Raw genomic sequence first — 13,002 nt, forward strand, 5'->3', positions numbered from 1 at the left:
CTCCATTGGCAATTGCACCCGGCTCGCATATCCACCACCTCCTGTTAGTGCTGATGCCTGTCCGTCGGACACTACCCCACGTGAAGGGTGCTATATAAATGCAAGTTGTTGTCATCGTACTCACTCGACTCCCCGTCCATATCCAGCAGGTTTCCAATCAGCTGCTCATACTCTGTGCCAACTCTGGAATGAGCGCTTCCAGCCGCTGCCGTGAGGTGATACAGCCAGGTGTCCTGTGGGCCCAACACAGTGGACCATCAATCATCGTATAGACAGACCCACCATCAACCGTTACAGCCCTGAAACAGGCCATTTGTCCATCAAATCTGTGCCAGGGCAGTCTCTACACGAGAACGTCTGATACAACCTTTCATAACTCTTGCTCAAGCCACAAACCCTTTAAATATTCCTCGTTTTCACATTTAAAGAGAATTGATGGGCTCTGCTTTAGCTACGGGTTGTGGCAGGGAAATCCACATTGCAACCACACGAGGTGGAAAGGCATTTTTTTCGAACTTCCCTTTAGATGAGAAAAGGAACTAAAGTTTGTGCCCTCTCGTTCCCTGATCATTGAATCGCAGCGTTGTCACCATTGCTCCAATGAACACAAGCTGTTGTTGCTATTGTTAAATGCTCGCTTACCTTCTCCTGTTTCGTGCCTATAAGCAGGTAGGTTGGGCTCTGATCCTTCGGGTGCATGACCACAGTGTAGTGTGAGGAGAGGAAGCCTCGCCCTCCCGCCTCGTAATCCTCGTCTGAGTCACAGGAACGATCCACCTCGTCAACCTTAGCTCCTCGCACCTTCAGCTGCCCCAGGGGAAACTGGAAGATAAGCCAAGAACATCAGGGAACGAGCTATGTATACTGGACGTGAATAACAAATAATATATCCTTTAATTTGACATGGCGCCTTATCACGTCTCAACATGCTTCATGGGATATATTGTAAAGTGGATTGACTCTGTATTTTGTGGGTGAAACGCGGCAGCCAATTGCACAGCAGAGTCCAGTTTAATATTTGGTACAGTGCCTTTCACTTCAGGAGGACGTCTCAAAGTGCTTGACAGGATCGACTGCTAACCAAGAACATGACACACTGTAGGAGACTGGATGGCAATGGTAACAATGGACGAATCTCCTTTAGCAGCGAGCAGCCACCCAACCTGTGGTTTGGTGGATATGGAAGAGTTTTAGACGGCAATTTGTGAGCCAGACATTTAATAAACGGTGCCTGTCCATCTGAACAGGCCGACAGCATCTTGTTTTAATGTCTCATCCAAAGAATGGTACCTGCCAACAAATTAAGGACTCTCCTAGCATTGCACTGGAGTGTGGTTTGAACCCACAACCTTGTGACTTGGGAGGCAAGAGTGCTACCTTCTGAAGCCTGCATATTTAATAGGGGTCAGTTTTTCTTCTCCAAATGTATCCTCTCCAGCATCGATCAGTAAATGCATTCACTGAATCTAGCCACACTGGTCAGGAGAGAGCACAAGCACCGAGGCAGACTAGAGGCACCAACTGTAGATACCATCAGGATCAATGTCACCACAGATAGAGATACTTGTTATCTTGCTTCAGTCAGTCTCTGGGTCTGAGCATCATTAAATACCTTGTCTTCCTGATTTCGAAAGTAGTAGAACATCTTTCCTATCAGAGCGCACCAGACAAGCTTGGAGTAGCCGTGCTTCACCTGGAACATACAAGGAGGAGGATGGTCAGATTAAAGCTCTGCTTATAAAGCACAAGCATCTCACCTGAACCTGAGGGCTGCAGCCAAACCTTCATTACTGGACCTGTTGTAATGTGGGAGGTCGGATCCATGAAATGAGACAGCGTTTATAGAGCAGCCACAACACAGCACTCATGGGATCTGATGACATTGCCGCTGATCTTGTCACTTACTGTGGGTTCCCGGCGTGCCAGTGTTATATATTGACTCGCGATGCCCCACGTAAGGGCTACAACCAATTTAGCAGTAATTTATAATTAATAAGCCTTGCATTACATATAGCATTTTATCATGGTTTCAAGATGTCGCAAAGCACCTCACAGAATATACTTACAACCGGGGGTTCCTACTTATTGCTAGGTCGACAGAGGAATTTGTTTTAGCATTAATTCATAAATAATAATTTTTGCATATGATGCAGCGTCTTTCACGTCATCAAGAAGTCTCAAGGTACTGCACAGGATCCACTGTGGAGTGCAGTAACTGTGTGTTCTGTAGTTTGGGCACAGTGGTGCCCTATAAACAGCCGTGAAGTGAAGTGACCAATTTTATCCGGGGGGGGGGGGAGAACGTTACCCAAGATACCGGGAGAAGCTCCCTTTGCTTCTCAAGCGGAGCCGAGGATCTTTAACATCCGCCTGAACAGGCAGATGGGATCTCAGTTTAAAGTTTTATCTGAAGGACGGCACCTCCGACTTTCTGACTTGGAAGCGTGAGTCCGAGTGCTACCCACAGCATCGCAATGAAGGGTTAGCCTCCACTGTGAGCTCAAAGACCCAAATGTGGTGCTTGAACCCGGAACTTTCTGGTTTAGGAGAGTGCTATCAACTGAACCAAGCTGATCCCAGATTAGGTGGCCTCGCTCCCTTTCCTTCCTCCCTACCCCCCTCTCTCTCTCTTTCAACTCTCTCACAGGGACATTGTTTCTGGAACAGAATAAATTTCACACCAAAGGTGACCCGCAATCAATCATCCCCGAGCCAGAGCTTGGATAAACTCCATGGGGTTGACTTGACCTTTTGGGATCTTGTCGATGACACATCACAGAGAAAACAAAGAGCTCACCTTTAAAGCGGTGCTGATCAAGGAACCTGAGCATTTTATTACTCATGCTGCAAAATCAATAGGACAGGGAATTTAATAGGCTATTTCACTGCAAGAACAAACATGGGACAAGGCTAAACCATGTTAATGGCTCGTTGCTTGGCCTGCACATTCATTCATTCCTCGGTTTCAGAAAGCCATCGATTTTTTTTTTTATCTTTTGCATTCCTCAAAACAAAACAATCTCAAACAAGTGATTCTACAATACTGGACAAAACAGCGCAGTTTAAGGTTTTTTTTACACAGCGAGGTGACACAAGAGGCTAACTGGTGACAACTGCAAAGCAGCCTTATCTGGAACTGCCCCTGATGAGAATAGCTGGAGTCACTGAGATTCTGCTGACTCAGACTCCACCTGAACAGCAACAACAAATGAGATTTTGTACAGAGCCTCTTGAGCTGAATTTTAAGACCCTAGATGTCCACTTGGCTCTGATGACAGAACTTAGGACTCTGCATCCTAAGTAGATTCAACCCCTCATTGGTAGATTCAACCCCTCATCAGAACTTAGCTCATAGTTTAACCTGACACTGCAGGGCAGTAAAGGAGAGTGCTGCATTGTCAGAGGTGCTATCTTTCAGACAACACTTTAAACCAGTCTGCTTGTTAAAGATGGCAAAAAGAGAAGGGAGATGCTCCCGGTATCCTGGCTAACAATCCGGCACTTAAATCTCTCATTCACCCGCTGACTGTTTGTGCCACCAGAACAGCGGAAAATCGTTGCTGAGTTTACCAACAAAAACAAGTCACTACACTCGACAGCAACTACTGTAAAGTGCTTTGAAATGTAGCGTTGCGATAATGTGCTATAAAAATTACGTTCATTTTCATGGTCTTGAAACTTCGGATAATAATAAACCTTGCAATTGATAAAGCACCTTATCACTTTGTTGAGACGTCTCAAAGCGTTTCACAGCATATACCTTTAAGTGAATTGACTGTATATTTTGTGGGAAAAATGCGGCAGCCAATTGCACACAGCAGTGTCCCACAAACCATCGTGGATTGAGTAACCAAATTATTATTTTCTATCATGCAGAAGATTTGAAAATTCCATCTTAATTTTGAAGCGGGTTTTACGGACTGCAGGAAAGTGGTGTCCAAATTCAATCCAAATTGAAGAATTTTCAAAAATTCCACGTGATCCTAAAGTTTAAGACAACGGTCTGTCTTCTGGCTAACACTAAAGAGGATTTCAGTCCCCTGAAGTTCTGTGTACAACAGAGTTTCAGATAATAACATAGTCTGGAAAACACTATGGCCAAGAGAAGCAGTGCAAAAATAAGTCGGGAGTGGTTCAGCTCAGAGGGCAGGGAGGGGATTTGGGAGATTTTTCTGGTTTGGTCGAAATTCAAATGACATCATTGGTTTTCGTTAAAATGTTCTCTTTGAAACAGAGCTGGGTTATAATGCTTGGCTAGGACTTTAAACAGCTTAATGAACCACCTCCCACTGTACCGGCAGCAAAGAGACAGCTGTTCTGTCAAGCTGGTGCAGAAGGAACATCTGGCAATCCAAGTGTGCTTTCTGAATAGGGTTCCTGGGTTTCAATTTTTTTAAGCATTAAAAACTTACTGACTTCGGAGATGCTTCCTGCGCTTAACGCACAGGGACAGCAACTTGCAAGTATCATCTGTGGCCATCTTATGACCTGGAATGATTAATGATGGGAATTAATTTTCCTTGAGGTGAAGGCAATTGGAAATCTTGACAAATTCCGATTTTGATTGATTAAAATCATAAAATAGCAAACCTCCCATCCCCATCCCCAGTTTAAGTGCCCAGAGAGTACAGGTTAAGAACTTTGGGACGTCCTCCTGATGTGAAAGGCAGGATATAAATGCAACTTGTTGTTATATGCAAATTGGCTGCCAGATTTGCCAACCAACACACAAATGACGGAGATCTGCTTTGAGCACCAAGGTACAGAATCAATGCAACTCTTGCAACAACTTGGATTTATATAGCGCCCTTCACGACGGACGGTGTCTCAGAGCTCTTTACAGTAACGGATCCCGGATCCGAGCTGGTGGGGAGGGAAGGTGGCCAAAGGCGCGGTCGAAAAGAAAGATCTTCAGCAGAGACCTAAAAATAGGAAGGGGGGAGCGAGATGAAGGGAGTAAGGAAGCCAGTGCAGTCTGGCAAGGACTGGGGTGATCGGGGAGCGGAGTTTTGTGCAGGTAAGAATGCGGGCGGCAGAGTTTTGAATGATTTGAATGATTTACTCCTTGGTTATCTGTTTAACATGGTGTCAGATGGGTTTTGTGTTCTTTCCAAACCAAGAGCTGGACATGCTCCAAAGTCTAAGCCCTCCTGTGTCCACACTGGGCTCTCACCTTAGTCAGCCAGCCCTTGACAGATGGTTTTGCATCAATCTGGGTGAGGATGGGACTGGCCGCTTGCACCTTCAGGATGCTCTGTAGCACTCGGATCCATTCCTCCAGGATATTGGGAGAGTCGGCAGTCAGGTAGTAGGTCCTTTTCTCAGTGATGAGCTGCAGGAGACACAAGGATCATGAGGCTGGTTATCTTGCAGCCTAAAGGTTACAGAAGATCACTGACCAGATGTTACAGGATATCATTGAAACAATAATCCTGAGATTAGTCTGGAGACACTTCATTAGAAGAACTTCAGGGCATCGCAAATCAGTGCCTTACAGCTCAATCCATCACACTGAGGAGGATGGAAAGACTCAATACAGTGCTGTCCAAATTATCAGTCGGCTTTGATTTTACACATGGGAAACCCAGAACTTGTGTTTTTACAGCAGATGTAATGTCATAAAAGTGTACAGCAATCAATGCCAAATGTAATGAGCATTGTTTTATAGGCGAGCCATTTGCACGTAGCAATGTCCCATGAACAGCCATGAGGTGAATGACTAATTAACCCGAGGGTCAGGTCTCCAGCAGAAACTCCTTTCTCTATTTGAACAATCGCTTGTGACATTTCATGTCCAGCTGAAGACAGGCAGATTGGACTTCAATTTAACATCTCATCCAAAGAACAGTATCTGACAATGCGGTGCTCCCCCAGTACAGTACTGAACTGTCAGTGTAGACTGTGAGATCAAGTCCCAACATGGGCTTGAATGCATAACCTTATGACCCTGAGATCCTGCTAAGTGAGCCAAGCCCAGAGCTTTGCTGGAAATCCTTCACGCTACACTTTATGGACTATGTTCCCTGGAGTTGTAGATCCCTGTCTCGTGAGTGAATGAATTTTTAAACATGGAGTTATAGCCACTTTTCGCAGACGACAAGTTAACATAACATAACATGTAGGAGCAGGAGTAGGCCATTCGGCCCTCCGAGCCTGCCCCGCCATTCAATCATGGCTGATCTTCTTATCTAACTCCAGCTATCTTAAACCTGCCTTATCCCCATATCCCTTAATCCCTTTTGCAATAAGAAATCTATCTATCTCAGTCTTGAATATGTTCAAGGACTGAGCGTCAACAGCCCTTTGGGGTAGTGAGTTCCATACATTCACCACCCTTTGAGGGAAGAAGTTCTTCCTCAACTCAGTGCGAAAGGGCTGGCCTCTGATTTTAAGTTATTATAGATAGAGAGGGAGGTGCCGACCTGGAAGGTTTGTGCTCCCTCCGCACGGATGATCCGGCAGCAGGAGTTGAGCTCAATCTGCCCCTGGGGCTTGCGGATGACATCACTCTGGTAAACAAGCACACAACATTCACAATTAAGCTCCTCTTGTTGGCCTCAAGTTCGGTTACTCCAGTTGTTAACTGTGCAGTGTTATTCCCTTTTCGCTTGACTGAAGTCACGGAGTGCTGGGGGGAGGGACACCCTTACCTCAGTGGCCATGTTTCAGTGTCAATCTACAGGGTGTCCACAAAGTCCTGTTACAAAACAGCGATACGAGATTACGGAGGAGCTGAAACAGTCTTGTCAGAGATGAATTTCTCCCTCCTCACCCTATCCACGTTACGGAAGATGTGGCACAAACATGGCGACGGATTATTATCTGCCATGAAAATGATGGCACTCACTCACACACACACCGATCCTCTGGACGTCTAAATACAGTGGAACACTTGAACTGAATACAATGAAGTGCTTCTAAATGCAATGATCATCATTCTTCCACATGTTTCAATTGTAGGTCAGTGCACTGTAAGAACAAAACATGGGGTAACAGGACTTTGTGGACATGGGAGTGTAACAGGCTGGAGGTGATTACAAACCCTGTACGTTCCAGTGTGTGTGTGTGTGTGGTCACTAGATAGTGATCCGAAGCACATTTTGGCTAATAGTGTTGCACTCTCTGGCCTGGGGGTATTGAGGTTGATTACAGCTTCTCTCACACTGTCCTGAGGTTAGGTAACTCAGCACAGACCAGGGAGTGAACCCTGCCTGAGTCCTCTTGCACTGCGTGCCTCAGTACTACTCCAGGCAATGCATTTACCCACCGAGCCAGCACGTACTCCCCTAACGTTTCAGTCTGACAGACTGACACATGGAAACCGCCAGGCAATGAGGACAGCTGAGAAACAGCTGCTTTTAGGAGGCTGGCTGGGGGTGAGAGCGAGTTAACAAAGACAGGCTTGTATCCTAACTTCAATAGCCCAAGGCAACCCTTCTTCACAGGAAAAGGAAAATAGGTTTAAGTTGAAAAGTAAAATACTATGATTGTGTTTGTTATGAACTTGTCTTCTCTACTGATTCCGACGGTAATGATTTCAGGCGTTGGCAGGAGGCATTCGTTCAGCCTTCAACAAACAGGAGATAATTTCTTTTGATCTTCTGGGCAAATTGAGTATGGGATCTAATACTGGAAAACGGAATACTTTGTACACTTAATAGCCAGAGTCCATCCAGCACTCCCAGGTCAGTTAGAGCACGGGTTAGATACAGAGTAAAGCTCCCTCTACACTGTCCATCCAGCACTCCCAGGTTATAAAACCCAGCACAGTGGCTGAAAACCCACTGAGCCACTGCTCAAGGCAATCCAATTACACCATTACCTTCTTGGCCACTCACCGGAGACTTGTAATACATGATCTCGCCATTTCTCAGGACAAACCACCGTCTCTTCCAAGTCTTCACCTGCCCCCCCATTTTCAGCAAGTACCCCGACTTCTCCAAAGGCTCCTGAAAACAGTACCACCACACCATTAACAAGCCACCTTACACAACCTTGGTCTGGCAATGGGCACAGAGGAGACAGCAGCACAAAACAGTGTTGCCATACAAGGCTCTAATACGCAACTTTGGTTTGAGACTGGAATAAAGGAGGAAGGCTAAAACTCAACTTGTTCTCATTGTCCTGTTCCAGCACAGAACTGACACATCACAGATACGTAGAAGGTGACAATCTTTATAGTTAGGTCGTTCAGTATAGAGGTTAACGTAATAACTTCTAAACTCATATGGCATATCAATTCACTTTACAGTCTATTCTGTGAAGCTCTTTGAGACGTCGAGAAGACGTGAAAAGCGCTATATTCAAATGCAAGGATTATTATTATTTATTATTATTATAGCATAAGTGTGGAAGCGTGGCTCAGCTGGCTGTGCACCGGATCAGAAGATTTTCGGGAACTGCTAGGTAAACAGAGGCGTGTGAAGTAAGGAAACTTGCCTGAGGTTTCATCCAGCCTGGGAATCGAACCCGGGTCATCTCGCTCGCAAGGTGAGTGCACTAACCACTACTCTACGAGACTCCAGTGTTAATAAATGTTAAGAGTAAGACGTACATTGCAGAGGCTCTCCATCGAGTAGACGGAGCACGTTCGAAGCAGCTTGTGCTCTGGCTCTGAGTAATCACTGTCCACCGAGCAGGCATCGGGTGGGATGGCATAGTCGCTCTCTGAGCTGATGGATGACATGGAAACTCCTGTTGGAGGAAAGGCAAAGTCTGTTGTCATCTCCTTTACAAATAATTCCAACAATCGCCAGTCACACGAGGCTGAAAGACTGGAGGAAGGGGTTAACAGTGCAGAGTAACCCATGTGGGCAGCGTACTGAGGAACATCACAATGACTGCATTCAGGAGAACGAGACTGAAATGGGAACTGATTTACCTGTACCTGAGATGGGAGGGTTTGATGGGGTAATGTGAATCTAACCCACTCTATAAAGGTTTTGGCCTCCTGCTTGTCCCTTATCCCCTCCATCATTGGTAGCCGTGCTTTCAGCCACTACACCCAGAAGCTTTGGAACTCTTTCCCTCAATCCCTCCAATTTGCCCTCTCCTTCCCCTTTTAGATTATGATTGAAGACCTTCCTCTTCGACTGTGCTTATGGTCACCTTCTCCCTCCCCTTAGCTCGGTGTCAGGCTCCGCCACTGTTAAGCTCTCCGAGTCGCTGGCTAGCGTGAAGAGACTTGGGTGCCTTGCACTGCCTTGCGTGAAGGGGACTACCGGTTGAGGGATTGAGGCAAGCAGTTCCAGAGGGTCAGGCGTGCTGGATGAAATACTCACAGCTCAGGTATAGTGCGGGTTAGATACAGAGCAGAGCTCCCTTTACACGACCCCATCCAACACGGAGTACACATGATAGATAAACAGCAATTGGGAACCTCGCATTTCACAATCTGTGTTTACAATCCTCTCCTACAGTGAGGCACGGGTTGATCCTTTCAATGCCCAGCCTGTTGCTCGAGACACACACTGAGCAGCCTGTGCTGTGGTGATCAGGCTCCTCGCTCTATTCCCATTACCTCTCTTCACGGCGCGAGGGCTCCCGGGACCGCTGGTTTTCCTGGACTCCGATCCCACGGTGGAAGTTCGGAAGCTGGCTTGGGAACTGCTGTCATCGTCCGAGCCCGAAGATTCATCGGGAAAAGGAACGTTGCTGATTTGCGTAGCTTTCTGACAGAGCAGGAGAGACGAAGAAAAGCACTGATCAAATGTTTGAAGTCCCTTTTTTGTATTGTTTTCTTCGCTGTTGGTTCCTGGCTGCCAAAAATTCCTTCATTGTTATTGGAGCTGAGAGGGTGTTCGATCCCGAGTTACATCCCGTAACACCAAGCCTCTCAGCAGCCACACCCTCTGAAACGTACATTAACCCAGTTCAATTTCCACTATTCCTGGGAAACATCACATCCCACACAATACTTCGCTCCAGTGAGGAGATGATGATGATAATAATAATAATATTTGTTGAGATGTCCCAAAGCGCTTCACATAATATACTGTAAAGGTTATATATTTTGTGAAATGCAGAAGCCAAATTTGCGCCCAGGATTGTCCCACAAACAGATGTGGATTGAGTGACCAGTTTCTTTTCTAAAGGGATTATTACCCCTGGAAAGCGATCAGCGATCAACCAACAACCGCGTTCCTATTTACTGCTAGGTAAACAGTTGTGTGAAGTAATGAAACTTGCCTAAGTTTTCGCCCCACCCGGGGATCGAACCTGGGTCCTCTCGCTTGCGACGGGAGTGCTCTACCCTATACGCGACAGGACTCCACAGATATAAATTCTGTTCGACACTCTTACACAAGTTTGGTGAAACTGATTTCTACTGAAGTGAAACATCCTTGATGAGGACAGGCAAAATTAGCAACATCCAGCATGGGTTACACACAGAGCAAACCCCCTCCACATTGTCCAATCCAGCAATCCAGATCAGGGAAAGCACAGACTAGTGCAGAGTAAAGCTGCCTCGACACAGATAAAACCATTACGAAATGAATTAAGTCTGATTTGTTTTTAAATACCTCTGCACAATTGCAGCTATAGAAACTCAAGAACAAAAGACAAAGAACATCAATCACTTTCTCCCCCCCATCCACCCACCCACCCACCACCTCCACTGCCCCAATCCATCTCTACCTAAATATTAACCCTCATTACCCTCTCCCCCCACATGATCTCTAACTAATTAATCTCCCCCAGTCTTAACTAACCATTAATCTCTAAAATGCTGCAGAGTCTTAAATGTAAAGACAATGGCTTTAAGATTCAAACTGCTGGCCTTTCAGGCCCGAGGCATTTCACTGCTGATGACAGCACAGCCAGTCTGGCTCATTGGCAGGACTTGGAAGGGCAGAACAGTCTCTGGGGGCAAGGAGTCTTCTCACTCAGCTCAGTCAGGTGCTCCTGGCTAGATAAGCAGCGGGAAAGCTTGCCGGACAATGATATCAATGGAAGCTATTCGGTTTTAGCTGGTTAGACTCCCAGCAGTTACCCCCACGCACACTCTGGGGGTCCCCAAGCCTTGGCTCTGGCCAATCTGTGTCTAATACTTTCCGCAATTAGATAAGCAGGATGCGTCCCTCCAGGGAGAGAGAGCGCATTCCAACCCAGCAATCTATCTCTGAGATTTCCATGTGTAGGTGGGTACTTGGAATTCTTAGTTTGGTTGGGATGGGTTTCCACTTGTGTCTGACACTCAGTTGACCAAAGGCAGACAGAGAGGGGGAGAGAGGAGATAGAGAGAGGGAGAGAGTGTGTGAGAGAGAGAGAAAGAGAGAGAGAAAGAGAGGGTACTTACCCCTTTCAAAGTGGTATATACTGGGACAGTCACATTTTTGTAGATAAGGTGAGTGAATGGACCAGACGGTGTATTCGGAGACAAGGTAGACACTGTGAATGAGACAGAAAATAGTTGGAAGCTCCATTAATCACAGGTTGGTCAGTCACTGAGGGTATCACAGCTGAGCCTGATTCTGTCCTCACCAATTTCTGAGGGTGAGAACGTCATAGCAGGGATCTCCGGAGAACGATAAACTGGTCTCTAGCTCAGGGATGGTGAAGCCACGTGTGACACTCCAACCACAGCTTGGCCAGAATCACCAGGGATTGAGGCTTGGACCTTCCACACTGATATTCTGATAACTATTACACTAATAATCTAGGCTGGCATTCCAGTGCAGTACTGTGGGAGCACTGCGTTGTCAATAATAATAATAATAATCCTTGCATTTGATATAGCGCTTTTCACGTCGGGAGGACGTCCCAAAGCGCTTCACAGAATACACTGTAAAGTGAATTGTCTGTACATTTGTGGGCGAACACGACAGCCAATTGCGCATAGCAATGTCCCACAAACAGTCGTAGATTGAAAATGACCAATTTATTATTGTTTTTGGTTTTGGAGGGATTATTATTAGGAGTGTGGAGTAAGGAAACTTGCCCAAGGTTTCGCCCTGACCTGCCTGGGATTGAACTCAGGTCTCTCGCTTGCAAAGCGAGTGCTCTAACCACTGAGCTACAGGACTCCACTCCAAGAGGTGCCATCCCATGAATAAAATGCTAAACTAAGGTCCTGCTACCTGTTCAGGTGAACGTTAGAACCCATGGCACAACTCGAAAAGAGAAAGTTGATACAACCTTCCTAGAATGTCTGGAATCGACTCCCTTTCCACCCAGTGAGGCAAGGGCAGCTTTATTCCATCCGCATTTCAAACAGGCACGTGGCTGGTGGAAGGGGGCAGTAGCTCTAAGCCATGCTAGCTCAGGGACAAGAACTCAAGGCAAGGTCACACCATCTGGCTTCTCAACCACTAACTCAAACACGTAACGTGTCAACGATGAATTCAGCTGAAATCCCTCACATTTTTCAGGTTCCATGGGAGTGGGAAAAGCCATTCTCAGGAACTGAACAAGCGCTTCAGAGACCCAGGTTTAAGACTTGGTGGGTAAGTTCTGGCTCAGTTTCTAAAGGTAGCTCTAGGCCTCGGCCTCTCTGCTGTTGAAACTTTTGTAAAAAAAAGCCTCTTCAATTGCGCCTTCGGTCAACATCCTTCCACCCGCTCCCCTCCTTCCAACCTTGCTCAGGCACTACATTTTATTGAAGCGTTTGAAGACATCCATCAAGATAGGTTTTGTGTAAGAATTACAGTTCATCCTGATGCACTGCTCTATCTCTCCGACCTCAACCCACTACCTCCGCTCAACTGGCTCCGGCCGTTTGCGTGTCCCTCATGCCCTCCGTTCCACCATTGGCGGCCGCGCTTCCAGCCGCTATGCACTGAAACTCTGGAATGCTCTGCCTCTATTCTTCCACCTTGCCTCTTCCTTCCCCATCTTCAGGTCACGCCTGAAGACCTTCCTATTCGACTGTGCCTACAGTCATCTGTCACTCCCATCTCATGACCTTCCTTTTCGACTGTGCCTTCGGTCATCTTCCCTCCTCCACCCTTCTTGCCCTCCCACCCCTCTCTGATCCCAACCCGCAGCTCAGGTGCAAACCCC

At 46.6% G+C, this 13,002-nt stretch overlaps 1 protein-coding gene across 1 annotated transcript in view; it reads right to left on the reverse strand.

Moving 5' to 3' along the window:
• The window catches only part of plekhh1 (pleckstrin homology domain containing, family H (with MyTH4 domain) member 1), a 177,475-nt gene that overhangs the window by 13,856 nt on the left and 150,617 nt on the right, over window positions 1–13,002 (reverse strand). The window contains exons 11-19 of the mRNA XM_007907069.2: window positions 11,300–11,391; window positions 9,521–9,671; window positions 8,555–8,694; window positions 7,839–7,949; window positions 6,423–6,509; window positions 5,174–5,332; window positions 1,613–1,693; window positions 643–822; window positions 125–233 (exon numbers count right to left, since the gene is read on the reverse strand). Coding sequence (XP_007905260.2) covers window positions 125–233; window positions 643–822; window positions 1,613–1,693; window positions 5,174–5,332; window positions 6,423–6,509; window positions 7,839–7,949; window positions 8,555–8,694; window positions 9,521–9,671; window positions 11,300–11,391 — 1,110 coding nt within the window. The remainder of the gene's footprint in view (window positions 1–124; window positions 234–642; window positions 823–1,612; window positions 1,694–5,173; window positions 5,333–6,422; window positions 6,510–7,838; window positions 7,950–8,554; window positions 8,695–9,520; window positions 9,672–11,299; window positions 11,392–13,002) is intronic.

Source organism: Callorhinchus milii, unplaced genomic scaffold (assembly GCF_018977255.1).
Source record: "Callorhinchus milii isolate IMCB2004 unplaced genomic scaffold, IMCB_Cmil_1.0 Scaffold9, whole genome shotgun sequence".
NCBI lineage: Eukaryota > Metazoa > Chordata > Chondrichthyes > Chimaeriformes > Callorhinchidae > Callorhinchus > Callorhinchus milii.